This window comes from Heterodontus francisci, chromosome 2 (genome assembly GCF_036365525.1).
Source record: "Heterodontus francisci isolate sHetFra1 chromosome 2, sHetFra1.hap1, whole genome shotgun sequence".
NCBI classification, from domain to species: Eukaryota; Metazoa; Chordata; class Chondrichthyes; order Heterodontiformes; family Heterodontidae; genus Heterodontus; species Heterodontus francisci.
In genome coordinates, this window is record NC_090372.1 from 152043879 (window position 1) to 152066763 (window position 22885).

The 22885-nt window shown below is 44.1% G+C and overlaps 1 protein-coding gene across 2 annotated transcripts in view; it reads left to right on the forward strand.

The window, feature by feature from the left end:
- The window catches only part of dnah5l (dynein, axonemal, heavy chain 5 like), a 472330-nt gene that overhangs the window by 77373 nt on the left and 372072 nt on the right, over positions 1 to 22885 (forward strand). For both annotated transcript variants that reach the window (XM_068012046.1, XM_068012056.1), the window contains exons 12-13: positions 2723 to 2904; positions 19064 to 19183. In XM_068012046.1, the coding sequence (XP_067868147.1) occupies positions 2723 to 2904; positions 19064 to 19183 (302 nt within the window). The remainder of the gene's footprint in view (positions 1 to 2722; positions 2905 to 19063; positions 19184 to 22885) is intronic.

Sequence of the window (22885 nt, forward strand, 5' to 3'; positions counted from 1 at the left end):
AAATCAAGATTTGTGAGGTGTTGAAGGAGAGCTGAAGGGTTTCGTAGGTGAACGTTAGAGGCAAAATCCCCAGTAAATTTCATACCTCAGAAGATAGCTGAGAAACTAAGGAAAATCAAATTCCTAAGAGCTATGGTACACTTTGGATTTGCTCAAGAGAAGTGAATAACCCTTCAAGATCCTGCAAAGTATAGGGGAACTCTTGGGGTGGAAGTAAAATTGAAAACAGGTTGTTCTATTGAGAGTTAAAGTACATGGTGTATGTCTTCATGTTGTTACGACCAGGTGAGAAGGGGTCTAGGGGTTCCCTCTCAGCCTTTACCTGGTTTAACCGTAAAGGGTTTAATTTTAAAACACCGTGTTTTTAGCACCGTCTTAGTGAATCCTTGTTCACTGCTCCAATTGTAAGGTGAAGAAATCAAACAGGTTTCCTTAGATTTAAACAAGAAAGGTAGAAGTTTATTAATCTTAAACTCTAATCCGGTTAACGACTACAAATATGCGATGCGACCATGCTAGCATGCATACGCGATAACACATATGCAGATAGAGACAGAAAAAGTAGAAGGAATAAAGGGGAAAGGTTTGAGGCAATATCTGGTAGTTACAGACATTTATGTTCAATGTGGAGTCTTTGGTTGCCAGTAAGTCTTGCAATTCGTTGGCACCCAGTTCACACTTCAGCTTGTTCCGAAGTAGGGGTCTTTTCTCTTTTGAGGTTTACGTGTGTTGCGTGGGACAGGTGTCTTGGGAGAAAGCGAGAGAGAGAGAGAGGTTTCCTTGTTCCAGCTTCAGTTGCACACTGCCTTCTGTTCCTTTCTGTGTGGCACAATTCAAAAATCCCAGGTTGCCCAGCAGGTTAGTCATGTGATTAATTCCTTATTTGGAACAGTCTCTTTTGTGAGGTTTGTGGATTGTATTACCTTAGCAGTCTCTGGAATGCGCTTCCTTACACCTTCAATGTCGGGTGATCAAAATCCATTTGGGTTAATTGGAGCAGGGAATAGCCCTTTGTCTCCACAAGCAGCGTCTCTTAGTATGCAAATATCCTTCCAGCCCAGTGTCTGGTGATCTTGAAACAAGTCATTTCTTCACTCCAGCAACAGTTTAAAATCAATGTTCATATGACAAAATTAATATGCCTCATTCTTGGCAGGTGGGAGTCTGCATGACAACGTTCTGTTAAGATTTTAAGTTTAAAACATAAGCGATTACGAATTGTAATGTTAGGTTAGTAGAGCTTACTTTGTTAAACTCTTGTACAGTAAAATCTTTTTGTTTAAAATGTGAAATCTTATAGCGTAATTTTTTCAGCAATAACTGGGAGTTCGAATTTTTTTTTTAAAGTTGGTCTCTAACGGGATCATAACAACTCTAAGCATAGTCTGCCTTTCCAGTACACCCTGCCTAGCAATTTTTACCCCATCTATTACATCTAACATTTCTGCTTCTGCCAATATTTTGTCAGCATCCTCTTACTTTGCAAACACTAATGAAAAGTACTCATTAAGTATTTTAGCCTTGCCCTGTGTCTCTTAGCATATATTACCTTCTTTGTCCCTAATAGGCCTCACCCTACCTCTTACTGCCCGATTACTATTTACACGCCATTTGAAGATTTTGGGTTCCCTTTTATGTTGATTGCCATTCTATTCTCATATTCTCTCTTTGCAAGTCATATTTTCCTCTTCACTTCCCCTCTCAACTTATTGTATTTGGCCTAGTTCTCGCTTGAGGAATTCACCTGACATGCATCGTACACCCTCTTTTTTTGTTTCATCATATTCTCCAATTCCCTCTCATCCAAGCAGCCCTGGCTTTGACTTTCCTGACTTTCCCTCATGTTGGACTGTGCTTAGCCTGTCCCCGAAACGTCTCCTCCTTCAAGATCAACCATTGTTCCATTACAGATTTTCCTGGCAAACTTTGGTTCCATTTTATCCTGGCTCAATCCCATTGAAGTTAGCCCACTTCCAATTTAGAAGTTCCACTTTAGATTATTCCTTGTTCTTCTCCATTACGAATTTAAACGTTATGATGCAATGATCATTCTTACACACATGTTCTTCTACAGATACTTGGCCACTTGGCCCACCTCATTCCCCAGCACCAGATCCAGCAATGCCTCCTTCCTAGTTAGACTGAGAACAATTCTAGTCAAGGAAGTTCTGCTGAACACATTTCAGAAATTCAGCCCCTCCTTTTCCTTTACTCCAAAATTATCCCAATTGATATTTGGGTAATTAAAGCTCCCCAAAATCACCATGCTATAGTTCTTGCACATCTCTCCGATTTCACTGCAGATTTGTTCCTCTATATCTCTTACTATTTGGAGGCCTATAGAGTACCCTTCGCCTTCCCCCGCACCTCATTGGAAAGATCATACCCTTTCTTCCTTTCAACCCTAACCAAATGGATTCTGTTCCTGCTCCTTAAGGCCATCTGATCTTTCCAACACCACAATGTCTTCCCTAATCAGTACTGCCACTCCCATTTCCTTTTATTTCCTTCCCTATCTTTTCTGAACACTTTGTATCCGTGAATATTAACAGCCCAGTCCTTCCAATTTTTAAGCTACATTTCCATTACAGCTGGTGCATCATATTCCCACACGGCTATTTGCGCTTGTAGCTCACCAACCTTATTCACCACACTTGTGGGTTTATACACAAGCAATGTGTAATGTGAAGAAAATACACTTTCACATTTGTTATGCTTTCAGGTCACCATAGTTGAACATATTCCCAATTTGATGAACAGTATTCGGATGATCCACAGCATCTCAAAGTATTACAACACATCAGAGCATATGACCTCTCTCTTTGTCAAGGTTACCAATCAGATGATTACCACATGTAAGAGATACCTCTATCAAAATGTTGGAAAAATCTGGGACCAAAACAGGTAAACATGTTATTTATCTTTGAAGAGCACAGATGTTTTTCGCTGTACTATATATTTTTTTCTAAACAAATAGGAATGTTATCAATAAGAAATTGGAAAAATTCCAAGATCAAGTGTAGAACAAACCAAGTGCAGATTGAACCTCTCTAGTGCAATCACATCTTTCCTGTGGTGTGGTGACTGGAAAAGCATACAGTACTCCAACTGTGGCCGAACTAATGTCTTATACATTTCCAGCATAACTTCCCATATGCCTGGGCTAATAAAGGCAAGTATCCATATGCCTTCTTGATCACTTTATCTACCTGTCCGGCCACCTTGAGGGATCTGGGGACATGCACTCCAAGGTCCCTCTGTTCCTTTACACTTCTCGGTATCCTACCATTTATTGTCTATTCCCTTGCCTTGTTAGCCTGCCCCAAGTGCATTACCTCATACTTCTACGGATTGAACTCTATTTTCCACCTTTCCACCCACCTGACTAGCCCATTGATAGCTTCCTGCAGTCTACAGCTTTCTTCTTCATTATTAACCATATGGCCAATTTTTGTATCGTCTGCAAACCTCTTAGTCATACCCCCTACATTCAAGTCCAAATTATTGATATATAACACAAAAAGCAAGGGAGCTGCTACTGAACGCTGCAGAACCCTCTTACCTTCCGAGAGCGGAGCAGAGAGGAGCTCTTCCAACGCGCTGGAGTTTTGAAAAAAAAAGCCAACAGTGACGTCAGAGGAGAGTTGCAAGGTGATTGGTTGGGTGAATCACAGCTGTTAGTGCATTTAAATATCTTAAACAAAATAAGAAAAAACCTCTGATGTTAAGGTGAGTACTACTAAAGTGTTTTTTTAAATTCAGTGTAACTTATTAAGGACTTTAGATTGTAATGGGTCGAACAAAGCCCCTAGTGTAATTAGTAATTTTTAATTCAGGGAGCAACTAATTAATCTAAGGATAAGTCATGGCAGGAGAGCTCAGCCCCGTGATATGCTCCTCCTGTGTTATTTTTTTTTTCTTAGATACAGCACTGAAACAGGCCCTTCGGCCCACCGAGTCTGTGCCGACCATCAACCACCCATTATATACTAATCCTAATCTAATCCCATATTCCTACCACATCCCCACCTGTCCCTCTATTTCCCTACCACCTACCTATACTAGGGGCAATTTATAATGGCCAATTTACCTACCAACCTGCAAGTCTTTTGGCTTGTGGGAGGAAACCGGAGCACCCGGAGAAAACCCATGCATTAAGGTGGATAAATCCCCAGGGCCTGACCAGGTGTATCCTAGGATGCTATGGGAAGCAAGGGAGGAGATTGCTGGGGCCCTGGCAGAGATTTTTGTATCATCGTTAGCCACGGGTGAGGTACCGGAAGATTGGAGGATAGCTAATGATGTGCCTTTATTTAAGAAGGGCAGCAGGGATAAGCCAGGGAACTATAGGCCGGCGAGCCTTACATCAGTGGTGGGAAAGTTATTGGAAGGGATTCTGAGAGACAGAATTTATATGCATTTGGAAAGGCAAGGTCTGATTAGGGATAGTCAGCATGGCTTTGTGCGTGGGAAATCATGTCTCATGAATTTGATTGAGTTTTTGAGGAGGTGACCAAGAGGATTGACGAGGGCAGGGCGATGGACGTTGTCTACATGGACTTTAGCAGGCCTTTGACAAGGTCCTGCGTGATAGGCTGGTCCAGAAGGTTCGAACACATGAGATCCAGGGTGAGCTAGCCAATTGGATACAAAATTGGCCTGGTGATAGGAGACAGAGAGTGGTATTGGAGGGTTGTTTTTCAGATTGGAGGCTGGTGACCAGTGGTGTGCTGCAGGGATCGGTGCTGGGCCCTCTGTTGTTTGTCATATATATTAATGACTTGGATGTGAATGTAGGGTGCATGATTATTACTTTCATGATTAGTCTGTCATGTGGGACCTAATCAAAAACCTTGCTAAAATACAAAAAGACTGCATCAAATGCACTACTCTCATCGACCTTCCTTGTTACCTCCTCAAAAAATTCAGTCATGTAGTCAAACACGACCTTCCCTTAACAAATCCTTGCTGACTGTCTTTGATTAATCTGTGTCTTTCTAAATGAAAATTTATCCTGTCCCTCAGAATTTATTTCAATAATTTCCCACCACCAAGGCCTATAATTACTCAGTTTATCACTTTGTTCCTTTTTAAACAATGATACAACTTTAGCTATCCTGGCACCATACCTGTAGCCAGAGAGGATTGGAAAATGATGGTCAGAGCCTCCGCTATTTCTTCTCTGCTTCCTTTAACAGCCGAGGATTCATTTCGTCCGGGCCTGAAGATTTATTCACTTACAAAGATGTTAAACTCCTTAATACTTACTCTCTTACGATGTTAATTTCATCTAATATTTCATACTCCTACTCCCTGATTGCAATGTCTGCATAGTCCCTCTCTTTTGTGAAGTCAGATGCAAAGTATTAATTAAGAACCATACCAGGTGCTCCACCACCACACACAGGTTACCCTTATGGTCCCAAATAGGACCTACTCTTTCTTTAATTGCCCTCTTGCTCTTTATGTATTTATAAAAAAATCTTTGGGTTTTCCTTGATTTTACTTGCCAATATTTTTTCATACCTCGTCTTTGCTTTCCTAATTTCCTTTCAATTTCACCCCTACACTTTTTATACTTCTGTAGGTTTTCTGCAGTATTGAGCCCTCGGTATCTGTCATAAGCTACTCTTTTTTTCTTTATCCTCTCCATTAGCCCTTTGACATGCAGCGAGCTCTGGATTTGTTAGTTCCATGTTTTTTTTAAGGACTTGGAACTATATCGCCATTCCTTCACTATCATTGGATCAAAATCCTGGAACGCCCTCCCTAACAGCACTGTGGTGTACCCGCACCAGGTGGACTGCAGTGGTCCAAGAAGGCAGCTCAGCACCACCTTCTGAAGGGCAATTAGGGATGGGCAACAAATGCTAGCCTTGCCAGCGATGCCCAGTTCCCATGAATGAATAAAAAAAATACTTGCTGTGAACCCTCACTGGACTGGATTTTGTGCAGGAGGGAGGCAGGTCTCCTGACGCGAGGCCAAAATGTCGGTGGGGTGCCCCGCCTCTGCATTTTGTCAGCCCCCAGAGTGATCTTCCAGTCGTATGGGGTGAAAGTTTAAAGAGGCGGGATCCCTGTCCCTTTAAAGACTTAATAGGGTCAGGAATCCTGCCCCCAAGAGCTGCCAGCCAATCAAAGGGCCGGCTTCTCAGCAGCGTCATCGGGAGTGGTGGCAGAAGCTTCAAACCCAGGCCCAGCGGTGGAATTCCGGAACACAGATAGGTGAGGCGGGGTTTCCAGAACCTGTCCTGGGGGTGGGGTGGGGGGTGTGGGCGTTTGGTCCAGTGGGAGGGGGGTCCTAGGGAGTGAATTGGTTCCCGGTGGGGGTCCTCTGTGGGCACCCCCCCCCCCCCCCAAGCTTGCAGGGAGGATGCCTCGTTTTCCAAGATGTCCAGGCCGCACGGCGGAGGCCCCCAGTTGCTGGTAAAATCCCAGCGGTGGTGGGAAGATGCCCCAATTTGGCCTCTGGGCGGGAAGGCTGTCATCGGCCTATCCTGCCCCTCAGGCTAATTGGAGCTGGCAATCCCAGCATCGGGTTCCGTGACGACCACTGCCGCTCCGATGCTTCGGCCCCCGCACCCCCCGCTACGAAACCTGCCGTCGGGAGGTGAACACGATCCGGCCCACCATCCCTTCCTTGATTGCCTCCTCCTGCTCTGGCACTAAGTTACTTCCAGTCCACTTCAGCTAAATTACATCTCAGCTTAGCAAAATTAGCTTTTACCCAATTGAGAACTTTTATTCCTCCTCTACCTTTGCCCTTTCTCATTACTGCCCTAAATCTAACTTAATTATGATCACTTCCCCAGCTGATACCCCTTCCAACTGCTTATCTGCCATCCAGTACTGGATGAGCAGAAATTTCCTCCAAATAACAATAGGGAAGGCTGAAACTATTATTTTCAGTCCCTGCTCCAATTCTGTTCCCGAGCTACCAATTCCTTGCCAGTCTGTTCGCAACCTTGGTGTCACATTTGACTCTGAGATGAGGTTCTGACCTCATTCGTGCCATCACTAAGACTGCCTATTTCCATCTCCATAACATCGCCCGACTTCGCCCCAGTCTCAGTTCATCTGCTGCTGAAACCCTCATTCATGTCTTTGTTACCTCCAGACTTGACTATTCCAATGCACTTCTGGCTGGTCTGCCACATAATTTTTTTAAAATTTGTTTCATGGGATGTGGGTGTCACAGGCTAGGCCAGCATGTATTGCCCATCCCTAATTGCCCATGAGAAGGTGAGCTGCCTTCTTGAACTGCTGCAGTCCATGTTGGGTAGGTACACCTGCTGTGCTATTAGGAAGGGAGTTCCAGGATTTTGACCCAGTGACAGTGAAGGAACAGCGATATAGTTCCAAGTCAAGATGATGTGTGCCTGGGAGGGGATCTAGAAGGTGGTGGTTTTCCCATGCATCTGCTGCCCTTGTCCTTCTAGGTGGTAGAGGTCACCTGTTTGGAAGGTGCTGCCTGAGTAGCCTTGGTGCGTTGCTGCAGTGCATCTTGTAGATAGTACACACTGCTGCCACTGTGTGTCGGTGGTGGAGGGAGTGAATGGGACCCCATCCACAAACAGTCCGCTTTGTCCTGGATGGTATCGAGCTTCTTGAGTGTTGTTGGAGCTGTACCCATCCAGGCAAGTGGAGCCTATTCCATCACACTCCTGACTTGTACTTTGTAGATGGTGGACAGGCTTTGGGGAGTCTGGAGGTGAGTTGCTTGCTGCAGGACTCCTAGCCTTATCGCCACAGTATTTATATGGCTACTCCAGTTCGGTTTCTGGTCAATGGTAACCCACAGGATGTTGATAGTGGGGGATTCAGCGATCGTAATGCTATTGAATGTCAAGGGGAGATGGTTAGATTCTCTCTTGTTGAGATGGTCATTGCCTGGCACTTGTGTGGCACGAATGTTACTTGCCACTTATCAGCCTAAACCTGGATATTTTCCAGGTCTTGTTGCATTCCTACGCGGACTGCTTTAGTATCTGAGGAGTCACGAATCGTGCAGAACATTGTGCAACCATCAGCGAACATCCCCACTTCAGACATTATGATTGAAGGAAGGTCATTGATGAAGTAGCTGAAGATGGTTGGGCCTAGGATATTACCCTGAGGAACTCCTGCAGTGATGTCCTGGAGCTGAGATGATTCATCTTGTCATGAAGACCCCCACCTGCCAAGAATGAGGCATATTAATTTCATCATATGAACATTAATTTTAAACAGTTGCTGGAGTGAAGAAATTACTTGTTTAAAAAGAGATCACCAGACATTTGGCTGGTGGATATTTGCATACTAAGAGACAGTACTTGCAGAGACAAAAGAACTGCTCACTGATTCAATTAATAGCGATTGGGCTGGGCAACGGTGTTCCACATCTTGTCGGGCTAAGAGACACTACACCCCCCCCCCCCCCACCCCGCCCCCCCCACCGAGAGCTTTGGAATCCAAAAACGCAGGAGTGGTTAAGCCAGTTGGTCATATGACTAACCGGCTGGTCCAGGCTTTTTGAACTAGACACAGGACAGTTTGAATTCAGACTGCAGATTGCAACTGAACCTGGAACAAGAGAGCTCCTCTCTTGGCTGGCTCTCTCTTTGCTTTCTCCGGACCCACCAAAGACACATAAACCTCAAGAGAGAAAAGACTCCAGCATCGAAACAAGTTAAAGTGTGCACTGAGCCCCAACGCACATTAAGATTTACTGGCAACCAAAGACTCCACATTGAACTCTGTGCTGTAAATAACTACCAGATATTGCCTCAAACCTTTCCCCTTTATTCTTTCTACTTTTTCTGTCTCTATCTGCGTGTGTGTTTATTGCATATGCATGTTAGCATGGTCATGGCGCATATCCGTAATTGTTAACCAAATTAGAGTTTAAGATTAATAAACTTCCACCTCTCTTGTTTAAATCGAAGGAAACCTGTCTGATTTGATTTCTTTGCCTTGCAATTGGAAAGCAGTGAACAAGGATTCACTGAGGGGGAGATGAAAACCTGGTGTTTTTAAAAATTAAACCCTGTTACGGTTAAACCAGGCAAAGGCTGAGAGGGAACCCCTAGACCCCTTCTTACCTTGTCATAACAACCTCCAACAACCGCAACCATCTTCCTTTGCACTAGGTATGTCTCCAACCAGCAGAGAGTTTTCCCGTTGATTCCCACTGACTCCAGTTTTGCTAGGGCACCTTGATGCCATATTCGGTCAAATGCTGCCTTGATGTCAAGGGCAGTCACTCTCACCTCACCTCTTGAGTTCAGCTGTTTTGTCCGTTTGAACCAAGGCTGTAACGAGGTCAGGAGCTGAGTGGCCCTGGCAGAACCCAAACTGAGGGACAGTGAGCAGGTTATTGCTGAGCAAGTGCCGTTTGATAGCACTGTCAGTGACACCTTCCATCACTTTACTGATGATCGAGAGTAGACTGATGGGGCGGTAATTGGCCAGGTTGGATTTGTCCTGTTTTTTGTGTACAGGACATACCTGGGCAATTTTCCACATTGCCAGGTGGATGCCAGTGTTGCAGATGTACTGGAACAGCTTGGCTAGGGGCACAGCAAATTCTGGAGCACAGGTTTTCAGTACTATTGCCGGAATGTTGTCAGGGCCTTTGCAATATCCACTGCCTTCAGTTATTTTTTGATATCACATGGAGTGAGTTGAATTGACTGAAAACAGGCATCTGTGAAGTTGGGGACTTCAGGAGGAGGCCGAGATGGATCACTCACTCGGCACATCTGGCTGAAGATTGTTGCAAATGCTTCAGGCTTATCTTTTGCACTGATGTGCTGGGCTCCCCCATCATTGAGGATGGGGATATTTGTGAATCCGCCTGCTGCTGTTGTTTAATTGTTCACCACCATTCACGACTGGATATGGCAAGTCTGCAGAGCTTAGTTCTGATCTGTTGGTTATGGGATCACTTAGCTCTGTCTATCGCATGCTGCTTACATTGTTTGGCACGTAAGTAGTCCTGGGTCGTATCTTCACCAGGTTGACACCTCATTTTGAGGTATGCCTGGTGCTGCTCCTGGTATGCCCTCCTGCACTCTTCATTGAACCAGGGTTGATCTCCTGGCTTGTTGGTAGTGGTAGAGTGGGGGGTATGCTGGTCTCTGTCCATAAACTTGACATCATCCAAAACACTGCTTCCCATGTCTTAACTCACCAAATGTCCCCTTCCCCTTTCGCCCCTGTGCTCACTGACCTACATTGGCTCCTGGTCAAGCGACATCCTGATTTTAAAATTTTCATCCTTGTTTTCAAATCCCTCCATGACTTCGCCTCTCCCTCCAAGATATCTGCACCCCTCTAATTCTGGCCTCTTGTGCATCCCTGATTTTAATTGCTCCATCATTGGTGGCCTGCGCCTTCAGTTGCCTAGGCCCCAAGTTCTGGAATACTCTCCTAGACCTCTCTGCATCTCCACCTCACTTTCCTCCTTTAAGATACTCCTTAAAACCTACCTCTTTGACCAAGCTTTTGATCATCTTACCTAATATCTCCTTCCATAGCTCAGTGTCATATTTTGTTTTATAATGCTCCTGTAAAGCGCCTTGGGACATTTTATTACTTTAAAGGTGCTACATAAATAAAATTTGTTGTTGCCCTGCTAAGGACCTTCTGTATGGTGAGGTAGCTGGGGCCAGATGACCAGTGGGACACCCAAAGCTCCGCTTCAAGGATGCTTGCAAGCATGACATGAAGGTCCTAAATGTCGACGAGCACACTTGGGAGTCAGGAGTGTGCACTACAGCGATGACCAGTTTCTGTAGCAGCTTGACAACAGGCGCCAATGTCAAAAACAACAATTCACAGCATCACTTGGCAGCACTTGTGGCAGGACCTGCCTCTCAAGAATTGGCCTTCATTGCCATCAACAAAGGTGCACCAAGAGAAGACACCCCACTTAAATGGATTGTTTTCTGCATGTCCATCATCCTTTGCAGATGGAAGGATGCCAATCCCTGTTGCCCTGCTTCATTCCCTAAAACTAAATCAAAGTCCAGAACTGCCACCTCTCTTGTTGGGCTTGCTATGTACTGGCTAAAATAGTTCTCCTGAATGTATTTTAAGAATTTACTCCCTCTGTGCCTTTCACACTAATTCTATCGCAGTTAATATTGGTGTAGTTAAAATCCCCCCTATTACTGCCCTCTTGTTTTTGCACTTCTCAGAGATTTGCCTGCAAGTATATGTATGCGAACGCAGGAGTTAGATTTTTAAATATGAAGTTATAAGGTCTTTAGATATTGGTTTATTTTAGTAGTGTTTAAGATTTTAGTTTTTTTAATAAATAATTAATTTGTTGAAGTCTAAAGATACCTGGTTCGGTTAGCTTCATTCGGGTGTTACTAGATTGTTCAATTTGGCTGCTTTTTCCGATTTGGAAAGCTTAAAGAAATATGCTGTGATATCTTCTATCTCCCTCTGACTGTCTATGGTACACTCCCAGTTGTGTGATTTCCACTTTTTTGTTCAACCCATATGGCCTTATATGATGATCCTTCTACCATATCATCCCTCCACAGAGCTATAATTTTTTAAAAAATTAATATTGTTACCCCCCCCCCCCCCACCATTGTGTAACCAGGAATGTCCATGTCTCAGTAATAGCTATAATATCATAGTCCACATGTCAGTCTGTGCTCTCAGTTCATCTGCCCTATTCCCTAGACTACTTGCATTGAAGTATATACCATTTAGCACTGTCAAACTCCCTATTTTCTAGCCTTTGTTTCCTTTACCTTCCAAACATGTTCACTAATCTTCTGCCTTCCATTTCCAACTTTTCTTCACTCCATTCTGAATCTACTCTCAAGTTCCCATCCTCCTGCCAAGCTAGTTTAAACTCTCCCCAACAGAATTAACAAAATCCCCTGCGAGGATATTAGTCCTGGCCATGCTGAGGTGCAACCCGTCCGGCTTGTACAGGTCTCGCCTCCCCCAGAAGTGGTCCCAATGCCTCAGGAATCTAAAGCCCTCCCTCCTGCACCATGTATTCATAGGAACATAGGAACATTGGCCTACTCCTGTTCCTTTCAGTCCATTGAACCTGCCCACCATTCAATATGATCATGGCTAAAAATCCACTTCCATAAGTTTTTCCCACACTATCCCCATATCCCTTTATGTCATTTGTATTTAGGAAAATGTCAATCTCTGCTTTAAACATACTCAATGACTGAGCTTCCACAGCCATCTGGAGTAGAGAAATCCAAAGATTGACAACCCTCTGAGTAAAGAAATTTCTCCTCATCTCTGTCCTAAGTGGCTTCCCCCTTATTTTGAAATTGTGTCCATGGTTCTAGACTCCCCACCCAGGGGAAACATCTTAGCTGCATCTACCCTGTCTATCTCTTTAAGTATTTTGTAGGTTTCAATGAGATCACCTCTCATTCTTCGAAACTCAAGAGAATACAGGCCCAATTTCCCCAATCTCTCTTCGTAGGACAATCCCACCATCCTGGGAACAAGTCTGGTGAATCTTCATTGCACTCCCTCTATGGCAATAATATCCTTCCGAAGGTAAGGGGACCAAAACTGCACACGGTACTCCAAGTGCGGTATAACCAAGGTTCTATACAATTGAAGCAAGACTTGGCTACTCCTGTACTTAAATCCTCTTACGATAAAGGCTAACATATCATTAGCCTTCCTAATTGCTTGCTGCACCTGCATGTTAGTTTTCAGTGACTTATTGACAAGGACACCCAGGTCCCTTTGTACATCTACAATTTCTAATCTCTTACCATTTAAGAAATACTCTGCACATCTATTCCTCCTACCAAAGTGGATAACCTCACATTTTTCCACATTATATTCCATATGCCATGTTCTTGCCCACTCACTATGTCTGTCCCAATCCCCTTGAAGCCACTTTGCATCTTCCTCACAACACACATTCCCAGCTAGTTTTGTGTCATCCGCGAACTTGGAAATTCTACATATGGTTCCCGCATCCAAATCATTGATATATATTGTGAACAGCTGGGGCCCAAGCACTGATCCCTGCAGTACCCCATTAGTCACAGACTGCCAACATGAGAATGACCCATTTATTTCTACTCTCTGCTTTCTGCCTGATAACCAAATCCTCAATCCATGCCAGTATATTTTGCCAGACCTGCTGAGTGGTTCCAGCATTTCTTGTTTTTATTCCAGTATATTACCTCCTATCCCATTTGCTTTAATTTTGCTAACCAGTCTCCTGTGGGGGACTTTATCAAAAGCCTTCTGAAAATCCAAGTATACCATGTCCAACAACTCCCCTTTATCAATTCTGTTAGTAACATCCTCAAAAAACTCCAACAGGCTTGTCAAACATGATTTCCCATTCATAAATCCATGTTGACCATGCCCAATCAGATCATTATTATCCAAGTTTCCATTTATCACATCCTTTAGAATAGATTGTAGCATTTTCCCAATGACTGATGTAAGACTAACAGGTCTGTAATTCCTTGTTTTCTCTTTCCCTTCCTTAAATAGTGGGGTGACATTTGCGACCTTCCAATCTACAGGAACTGCTCCAGAATCTATAGAATTTTGGAAGATGATCACCAATGCATCCACTATCTCCATAGCTACCTCTTTCAACACTCTGGGCTGTAGAATATCAGGTCTTGGGGACTTATCAACCTTCAGCCCCATTAAGTTCTCCAATACAACCTTCTTACTAATACTATGACTAATTTCCTTCAATTCTTCATTCCCCCTAATCCCCTGGGAGATTCTGGGAGATTTCTTGTATCTTCCTCGGTGAAGACAGACATGAAGTAATAATTTAGCTTCTCTGCCATTTCTCAAATCCCCATTATAAATTCTCCTGACTCTGCCTGTAATGGACTCACATTTGTCTTAGCCTAACATTTCCTTTTTACATACCTGGAGAAGCTTTTACCGTCGTTTTTTTATTTTTTGATAGCTTACATTCATGTTCTATTCTCCCTTTCTCTATCAGTTTCTTGGTTCTCCTTTGCTGTATTCTAAAATTCTCCCAATCCTCAGGTTCACTACTATTTCTGGCAACTTTACAGGCCTTTTCTTTTAATCTTATACAATCCTTAATGTCCTTTGTTATCCACGGTTTTTGTGCCTTGAAGGAATGTATAGTTGCTGTAAACTGTGTAATATTTATTTAAAGACTATCCATTGCCTATTTACTGTCATACCTTTTTAATGTATTTTCCAAATCCACCTCAGCCAATTTGCCCCTCAAACCTTCATAATTTCCTTTGTTCAAATTTAACACCCTGGCTTCAGATTGAACTACCTCACTTTCAAACATAATGTAAAATTCTATCATATTATGGTCTCTCATCCCTAAAGGTTCTTTTACAACAAGATTATTAATTAGCCCTTTCTCATTACATAATACTAGATCCAAAATAGCTTGTTCTCTAGTCGGTTCCTCAACATACTGCTCTGGAAAACCATCCCTAACACTCCAGAAACTCGTCCTCCACAGCATCAGTGCTCACTAGGTTTACCCAGTCTATATGCAGATTGAAGTCATACATGATTACTGTATTACCCATGCTACATGCTTCTCTAATCTCCTGATTAATACCATGCCCCGCACTACCACTACTGATGGTGGCCTATAAACAACTCCTACCAATGTTTGCTGCCCCTTGCTGTTTCTTAGCTCCACCCAAACAGATTCCACATTTTGTTATTCCGATCTGAGATCCTCCTTTACTAATATAATGATCCCATCCCTTATTATCAGTGCAACGCCACCTCTTTTTCCTTTCTGCCTGCCCTTCCTAAATGTTGAATATCCTTGAATATTCAGTTCCCAGTCTTGGTCACCCTGCAGCCACATTTCCGTTATGGCAATTAGATCATACCCATTTATCTCTATTTGGGCCTTTAAGTCATCTACCTTGTTGCAAATGCTGCTCACATTCAGGTAGTGTGCCCTTAACCTTGTCTTCTTGACATTCTGCATTCTAAGCCTAGTTGATGCTCACCTTTGTTTCGCCTGCCTTCAATGTCACTTGCTACTTTTCTACCTCCTGTTACCAGCTTTACTTCCTTCCAATTTGAGGTACCCCTCAGGTTCCCATCCCCCTGACAAGCTAGTTTAAACCCTCCCCAACAGCACTAGCAAATCTCCCTGTGAGGATATTAGTTCCGGTCCTGTTAAGGAGTAGCCTATCCATCTTGTACAGGTCCTACCTGCCCCAGAACTGGTCCCAATGCCTCAGAAATCTGAAGCCCTCCCTCCTACACCAATTCTCCAGCCACGTGTTCAATTGATCAGTTCCTCCTATTCCTATGCTCACTAGCACGTGGCACTGAGAGTAATCCTGAGATTACTGCTTTGGAGGGCCTGCCTTTTAATTTTCTTCCTAACTCCCTAAAATGTGCTTTCAGGACCTCATCCATCTTCCTACCGATGTCATTGTTACCAATATGGACCACGATCTCTGGCTGTTCACCCTCCCCCAGAAGGATGTCCTGCAGCCGCTCCCTGACAGCACACCATCCTGGAGTCATGGTTACTGCTGCTGAAACGCCTGTCTGATCCCCTGACTATCGAAACCCCTATCACTATTGCTCTTCACTCTTCTTCCTTCCCTCCTGTGCAACTGAGCCACCCGTGGTGCCATGACCTTTGCTCTGGCTGCACTCCCCCGAGGAACCATTGCTCTTACCAGTTTCCAAAATGGAAAACCGATTAGCAAGCAAGATAGACTCGGGACTCCTACACTGCCTGCCTGGTTCTCTTAGACTACCCAGTGGTCACCCATTCCCTCTCTGCCTACATGCTCCTAACCTGCGGTGTGACCACCTCCCTTAACATGCTATCCACGTAGTTCTCTGCCTCGCGGATGCACAACAGTGACTCCTGCCGCCGCTTAAGTTCTGAAACCTGGAGCTCAAGCTTCTGCAGTCAATGACGCTTCCTGCAGATGTGTTCGTCTGGGACACGTGGTGTGTCCATGACTTCCCACATACCGCAGGACATACTTTCCACTTGGCCAAGCTGTCCTGCTATAACGTAACTTTAAAAACTTTTTATTACATCTGCTCTATCTTCCTATTTCTGTACTCACTAGTATGTAGCACCGGGAGTAATCTGGAGATTACTGCCTTTGATGCCCTAGTTTTCTATCTCTCTCCTAGCTCCCTAAACTCTACCTTCAGAACTTCATCCCTCTTTTTGCCTAGGTCCTTGATGCCAATATGGACCATGGCCTCTGGCTGTTCACCCTCCCTCCTCCTTAATGTCCTGCAGTCGCTCAGCCACATCCTTGACCCTGGCACCAGAGAGGGATTTACCAACCTGGAGTCACATCTGCGACTGCGGAAGTGCCTGTCTGTTCCCCTCAGTATTGAATCCCCTACCATTGTTGCTCTTCTACTCTTCTTCCTGCCACCCTGTGCCATGGACTTGGCTATGCTTGCACTCCCCAGAGGAACCATCATTCTCACCAGTATTCAGAACTGTACACCAGTTGAGAGTGAGATGCACTCATGGGATCTTTCCTCTACCTGCCTAGTTCTCCTTGCCCTTCTGGCAGTTACCTATTCCCTCTTTGCCTGCACATTTTTAAGCTGTGGGGTGACAACTTCCAGAAACATGCGATCCACGAACCTCACAGCCTCACGAATGCCCCGTAGTGATTCCAGCCATTGCTCAAGCTCCGAAACCTGGAGCTCGAGCTGCTCTAGATGGGGGCACCCTGTATGTGGTCATCCAGGCCATGAGAAGCATCCAGGATTTCCCACATGGCACAGGATGTGCATTCCATGGATCTGAGGTTCCCTGCAATGACTATTAACTAGAAACGCTTACCAGCCACTCACCAATCGGCTCCTTTCCTGGTTGGGACATCACTATAATAAAAACAAGAAACGCTGGAATCACTCAGCATGTCTGGCAGCATCTGTGGAAAGAGAAGCAGAGTTAACGTTTCGGGTCAGTGACCCTTCTTCGGTCACTGACCCGAAACGTTAACTCTGCTTCTCTTTCCACAGATGCTGCCAGACCTGCTGAGTGATTCCAGCATTTCTTGTTTTTATTTCAGATTTCCAGCATCCGCAGTATTTTGCTTTTATTATGGGACATCACTATAGCTGTTTTGCAGATGTTGCTTTTGCTGTTGGAGATTTTGCGGGACGCTTTCTCCCCCACTTTAACTGTATGGTCGCTGCACTCAGTCTCCACTCAGTTCCACTGCTGCTGCTGGTGAGCCTCTCTGTAATATAGATAAAAGTCTCACTGCTCACCTAATTAATGCCTCTAGACTTCACCTCTCATGTCTCACTGTCTTCCGCTCCCTCACTTGGACTGCTCCTTGTTTTGTAAAAAACTAGAATGGCACCTCTTCCCTCACTGTGCCAAATTCCCCGGGTTAAGTACTCTGTTGAAGCAGTACTCCATTCATGCGTAAGGAATAATCTCCTGTATTTATAGAAATTTCCAAAGTTACTTTCTCTGTCGAAGCAGTACTCCATCGAGCTGAACTCCATGCTACTTATTTCCTTACTTACTGGAATTTTTGAAAATATTAGGTCAACCTAGGTAGCTGCTTTAGCTGATGATAATATAAGAAACATCAGCTATGTATATAAAAGTTAATCATAAAATTGGGATCAGTATAGAAATTTGTAACATATTTCAGCCAATTCGATTCACTCCATGTGATATCAAGAAATGACTGAAGGCACTGGATACTGCAAAAGCTATGGGCCCTGACAACATTCCAGCAATAGTACTGAAGACCGTTACTCCAGAACTAGCTGCACCCCTAGCCAAGCTGTCCCAAGCTGGAAAATTGCCCAGGTATGGCCTGTACACAAAAAGCAGGACAAATCCAACCCGGCCAATTACTGCCCTATCAGTCTACTCTCGATCATCAGTAAAGTGATAGCACTGTCAATGACACCTTCTATCAAACGGCACTTGCTTAGCAATAACCGTGGCGCTCAGTTTGGGTTCTGCCAGGGCCACTCAGCTCCTGACCTTATTACAGCCTTGCTTCAAACATGGACAAAAGAGCTGAACTCAAGAGGTGAGGTGAGAGTGACTGCCCTTGACATCAAGGCAGCATTTGACCGAGTATGGCATCAAGGCGCCCTAGCAAAACTGGAGTCAATGGGAATCAGGGGAAAAACTCTTCGCTGGTTAGAGTCATACTTAGCACAAAGGAAGATGGTTGTAGTTGTTTGAGCTCAATCATCTCAACTCCAGGACATCACTGCAGGAGTTTCTCAGGGTAGTGTCTTAGGCCCAATCCTCTTCAGCTGTTTCATCAATGAGCTTCCCTCCATCATAAGGTCAGAAGTGGGGATGTTTGCTGATGATTGCACAATGTTCAGCACCATTTGCGACTCCTCAGGTACTGAAGCAGTCCGTGTAGAAATGCAGCAAGACCTGGACAATATCCAGGCTTGGGCTGATAAGTGGCAAGTAACATTCACGCAACACAAGTGCCAGGTAATGACTATCTCCGACAAGAGAGAATCTAACCATCTCCTCTTGACATTCAATGGCATTACGATCGCTGAATCCCCTACTATCAACATCCTGGGGGTTACCATTGACCAGATACTGAACTGGAGTAGCCATATTGTCACAACCATGGCAATATAAATACCGTGGCTACAAGAGCAGGTCAGAGGCTGGGAATCCTGCGGTGAGTAACTCACCTCCTGACTTGGAACTATATCGCTGTTCATTCACCTGGAACTCCCTTCCTAACAGCACTATTAGTGTACCTACACCCCAAGGACTGCAGCGGTTCAAGAAGACAGCTCACTATCACCTTCTCAAGGGCAATTAGGGACGGACAATAAATGCTGGCCTAGCCAGCGACGCCCGTATCGCATGAACAAATAAAAAATAAATACATTTCAGCATTTCAAACATTTCTTGGATATTTAATTTGCAATTTTAACCCAAAGGTTTCTGATCAAATTAAAGTTTATACCACAAACTTGAATGAATATTGGGAAGCAGTTATTTCAGGTGAAGTCATATTAATTAATACATTTCTATAAATACAAAGAAATACAACCTTTTTTTGCTTACTGTTCATTTCAGGCAGGAACTGCTGAAGAAAATTAAGGATTGTACTCAGTTGAATGTTGAGTATCAAAAGCATTTTCAGCGAATCAGGGAGAAGCTTCGGGAAAGTCCTAACGAGAGACAATTTGAATTTAGGTAACAGCATTATTTTCATGACTTTACTGTAAATACCGGATATAACTTAATTTTGCTTGTTTCCCCTTTTTACAATTGGTTCTGGTTTAAAGCTTCTGCACCACACACACCATTCCTTGGTCTATAGAGGTATGGATGCAGACAAATTACTCTTGCCATTTGCTAGTGCTATTTCAATCTAACCAGTTGGATGTATGTATAAGCACCCTTTCTCTTTTTTAACATATAAAAAGTCTGCATTTCCTGAAAGTTTCACTCTTACTTCTTATGACACTTTTTCTTTTCTGACTTGCCTGCCTGTCATACCTAAGCATATTAATGCCTATTCTACTTAAATTCTATTGAGTTCTTTCAGCTCTTTCACCTCCCATGCAGGTAGAAATTTCCAAAGTATAGGGGTCATTAATGGTACCCCATCCTGTGAGTCAGTAAGTGACTGTGTATCATGTAGATAGGTTGTTTAAAAATAATCAAATGCCTGGCCCCAGAGAACAGTTACCCCAGAGAAAGGAGATAAACTTTTTGAACAGCACAATAATCTGAATTTTAAAAAATTGAAATGTTTAAGCAACTTGAAAAATAAAAACAGAAAATACTGGAAACACTCAGCAGGTCTGGCAGCGTCTGTGGAAAGAGAAAGAGTTAATGTTTTAGGTTGGTGACCTTTTATCAACCTGAATCATTTACGCTGTTTCTCTCTCAAATGCTACCTAACCTGCTGAGTGTTCCCAGCATTTTCTGTTTTTATTTCAGATTTACAGCATCTGCAGTACTTTTGTAACTTTTGGGGTACAAAATTTGGGTCCGTCACTGAATACAAAACTACAGAAGCCAGAGGCCCTCTGGGTGGGGTGCAGTACACCTCCAGCCGTTACTAGCGTAGCCTGTGCATGCTGGGAAGGCAGCTCACATGGACGTCCCCTGCATGTACCAAAAGTCTCTGAACTGGTGCTATCATGGCATCACTCAGCTCCTTCAGCTGATCTGATGATCATTTTGCAAACTTGGACCACACAGGTCCAGTCAATGTGTTCACTTGTTATTCAGAAAAGTGTTGTGGGATGACCTTAAGAAGGGATGCCCTTAAGGGTGGACCACCTTAAGAGCCGTAAGTGAAGATCATCAGAGGAAGTGATGTTGGGTCACACATGACCAGTGAGTTGTGGGTGGAGCCTGGCAAAGGCAGAGGTGTTCAAATCTAGCTCGTGCAGTACCTACATGTATATTGTTATGACCGAGGCAGGAGAAATGCACTATTAATTCAGTCCCACTTCTCCACAGGTCACAACCTATTATTTAAAATTTTCCCACTTACTAATACAGGCAATCACATATACTATTTTTCCCAGAATTGAACACACTAACCAGGTTTGTGCTCCATGGTGCCAGTGCTACTCCCAATGGGCGGCACCTCCACAATTCTAGTAACCTGTGGGAGTACAAATTGCTGGACTGCTTTGAGAACCTGCGAACCCCTTTGAGCATTCACAGCCATAATGGCAACAGTCTGAGCCTGCATGGCAGCAAGCATGAATCTCATGACCTCCATCTGACCTTCCACAGCAGCACTGAGACAATGGGTGGCTTCCGCCTTTGCCGCAGTGGAAGCTCCATCCTGATTAGGTCTACTAGTACTACCGTGGAGTTGGCCACCACTTCCTCGGTGGAAAGGTTGGGCTCCAAGTGATGCCTTGCGCCATGCCAGAGCCGGAATCCTCCATGCTCCCTGACAGTAACAGGAGGCTGTCTGGCAGGCCTGCTAATGGGCTTGATAAATGCTAGCCAGTGCTTTCTATTTGATATGTAATATCTGCTACACTAAATTATTAATAATTAACCAGCAACAATATAATGGGCGGCGCAGTGGTTAGCACCGCAGCCTCACAGCTCCAGCGACCCGGGTTCAATTCTGGGTACTGCCTGTGTGGAGTTTGCAAGTTCTCCCTGTGTCTGCGTGGGTTTCCTCCGGGTGCTCCGGTTTCCTCCCACATGCCAAAGACTTGCAGGTTGATAGGTTAATTGGCCATTATAAATTGCCCTTAGTATAGGTAGGTGGTAGGGAAATATAGGGACAGGTGGGGATGTGGTAGGAATATGGGATTAGTATAGGATTAGTATAAATGGGTGGTTGATGGTCGGCACAGACTCGGTGGGCCAAAGGGCCTGTTTCAGTGCTGTATCTCTAAACTAAACTAAACTAATGTGCTGGGCTGCACGCTGCAATCATTTAAATGAGGAGGCAGCATGGAATTTACATGCTGTCTACTTGCACAGCAGTGGGCGTGGGCAGGTGATGAATCATTTCCCAAAAAACAGCATGAACCAATTTCATTGTTTTGAACACGTAGCAGTTTTATTATAAAACCAGTGCAAAGTCTAAGTAGTGGAAAGGCGCTTCATCAATCGCAGCAACTTACCAAATGCTGTGACAAATTTTTTGTCTGTGATGAATTATTTATTAGATCATGGTAATTGCTGCAGAGCATATACGTTACCATTTGGTGTACTGAAGCCATTAATGTGCATCTGTAGGTTATTTCTGTGGAACACAGTAGTTAAATTATGCCAACATTTATTGAATGCAATGCCATTAGTGTCATTCTGACCAGCAGTGTCTCTGACAGCTGTCTGGACAAGTGTTAATTTCCTGTACTGATGGCTTGATCATAGTGGTTGGAACTGATCACTAGGTTTCTTGGAAAATTGTTACACCATTCAGTTTAAACATTCCATGGGATTGTCGTCCAGGTTATCTTGTTAAAGTCACTGGTTTTAATGACAGCTCTGTCCAAGATGAAGTTGATAATCGGGTCCGAGAGCAACAGGGTCATGATTTCCCCCTTTGATGGACAGCTCTATAGTGAGCAGCTTGCGGGTTTATATTAGGTTACCTGCACTCAGCTCACCAGTTAGTCTGAAGCCAAATGAGATACAAGCACTCCATGGTAACAAATTGCCACAAGGTCCAAAGGTGTCATATTTCAAGAGTCACTTTAGGTTTGAAGTTTAGTGGAGGAGAAGCTTAATCACTAAATCAACTGTCTATACTGAGTATTGTTCATTGGTCTATTTAGTGTTCAAGAAATTTTTCCAGTGGTTTATAACCTGAGCCATGGTCTGATGAGGAGTATTGTTCTTCCTCCTAGTATAGACATGAGCTCAGGTTTTAACTGGGGCAAGGGTGTGTGTGAGTCTGGCTTGTTGGCGTGAAACCCAAGCCCTTTTAACTTCTGAGGCTCATTTAAGTAAGTTAGGTCCAACTCTCAATGAATCCAGAGTCAATGACATGGAACTGGCAGACTGAGCGATTGTGGCAGGAGGTCACTGTCGGAGACCCAAGGAAACAATCCTTGGCAAGACAGGTGAAGTGGGGGATGGGGTTCAAGGTGATCATGGGAAGCCTAGGGAAGGGGAAGACAAGAACTCCTTATGGGGCTTGGAGGAGCATTGTGCTCCTCCCTGCCAACAAGAAACTCATACAAAAAAAAACTGGTCCTCTTCTTTTCTGGGTGTGGTCAGCACCCACCTGGTCTGGGGTTAAAATTGAGTCATGGTCCGCATGACATCATGGGCTGCAACTGTTACATTTTAATGAGGTCCTCACCTGCCTGGGATGAGGGAGTTGCACTGGCTGAGATCTACAAAATAGTACAGTGTTGTCAAAGTAGTTGATGATATAACCCACTGCATGCCCTGTTAGGC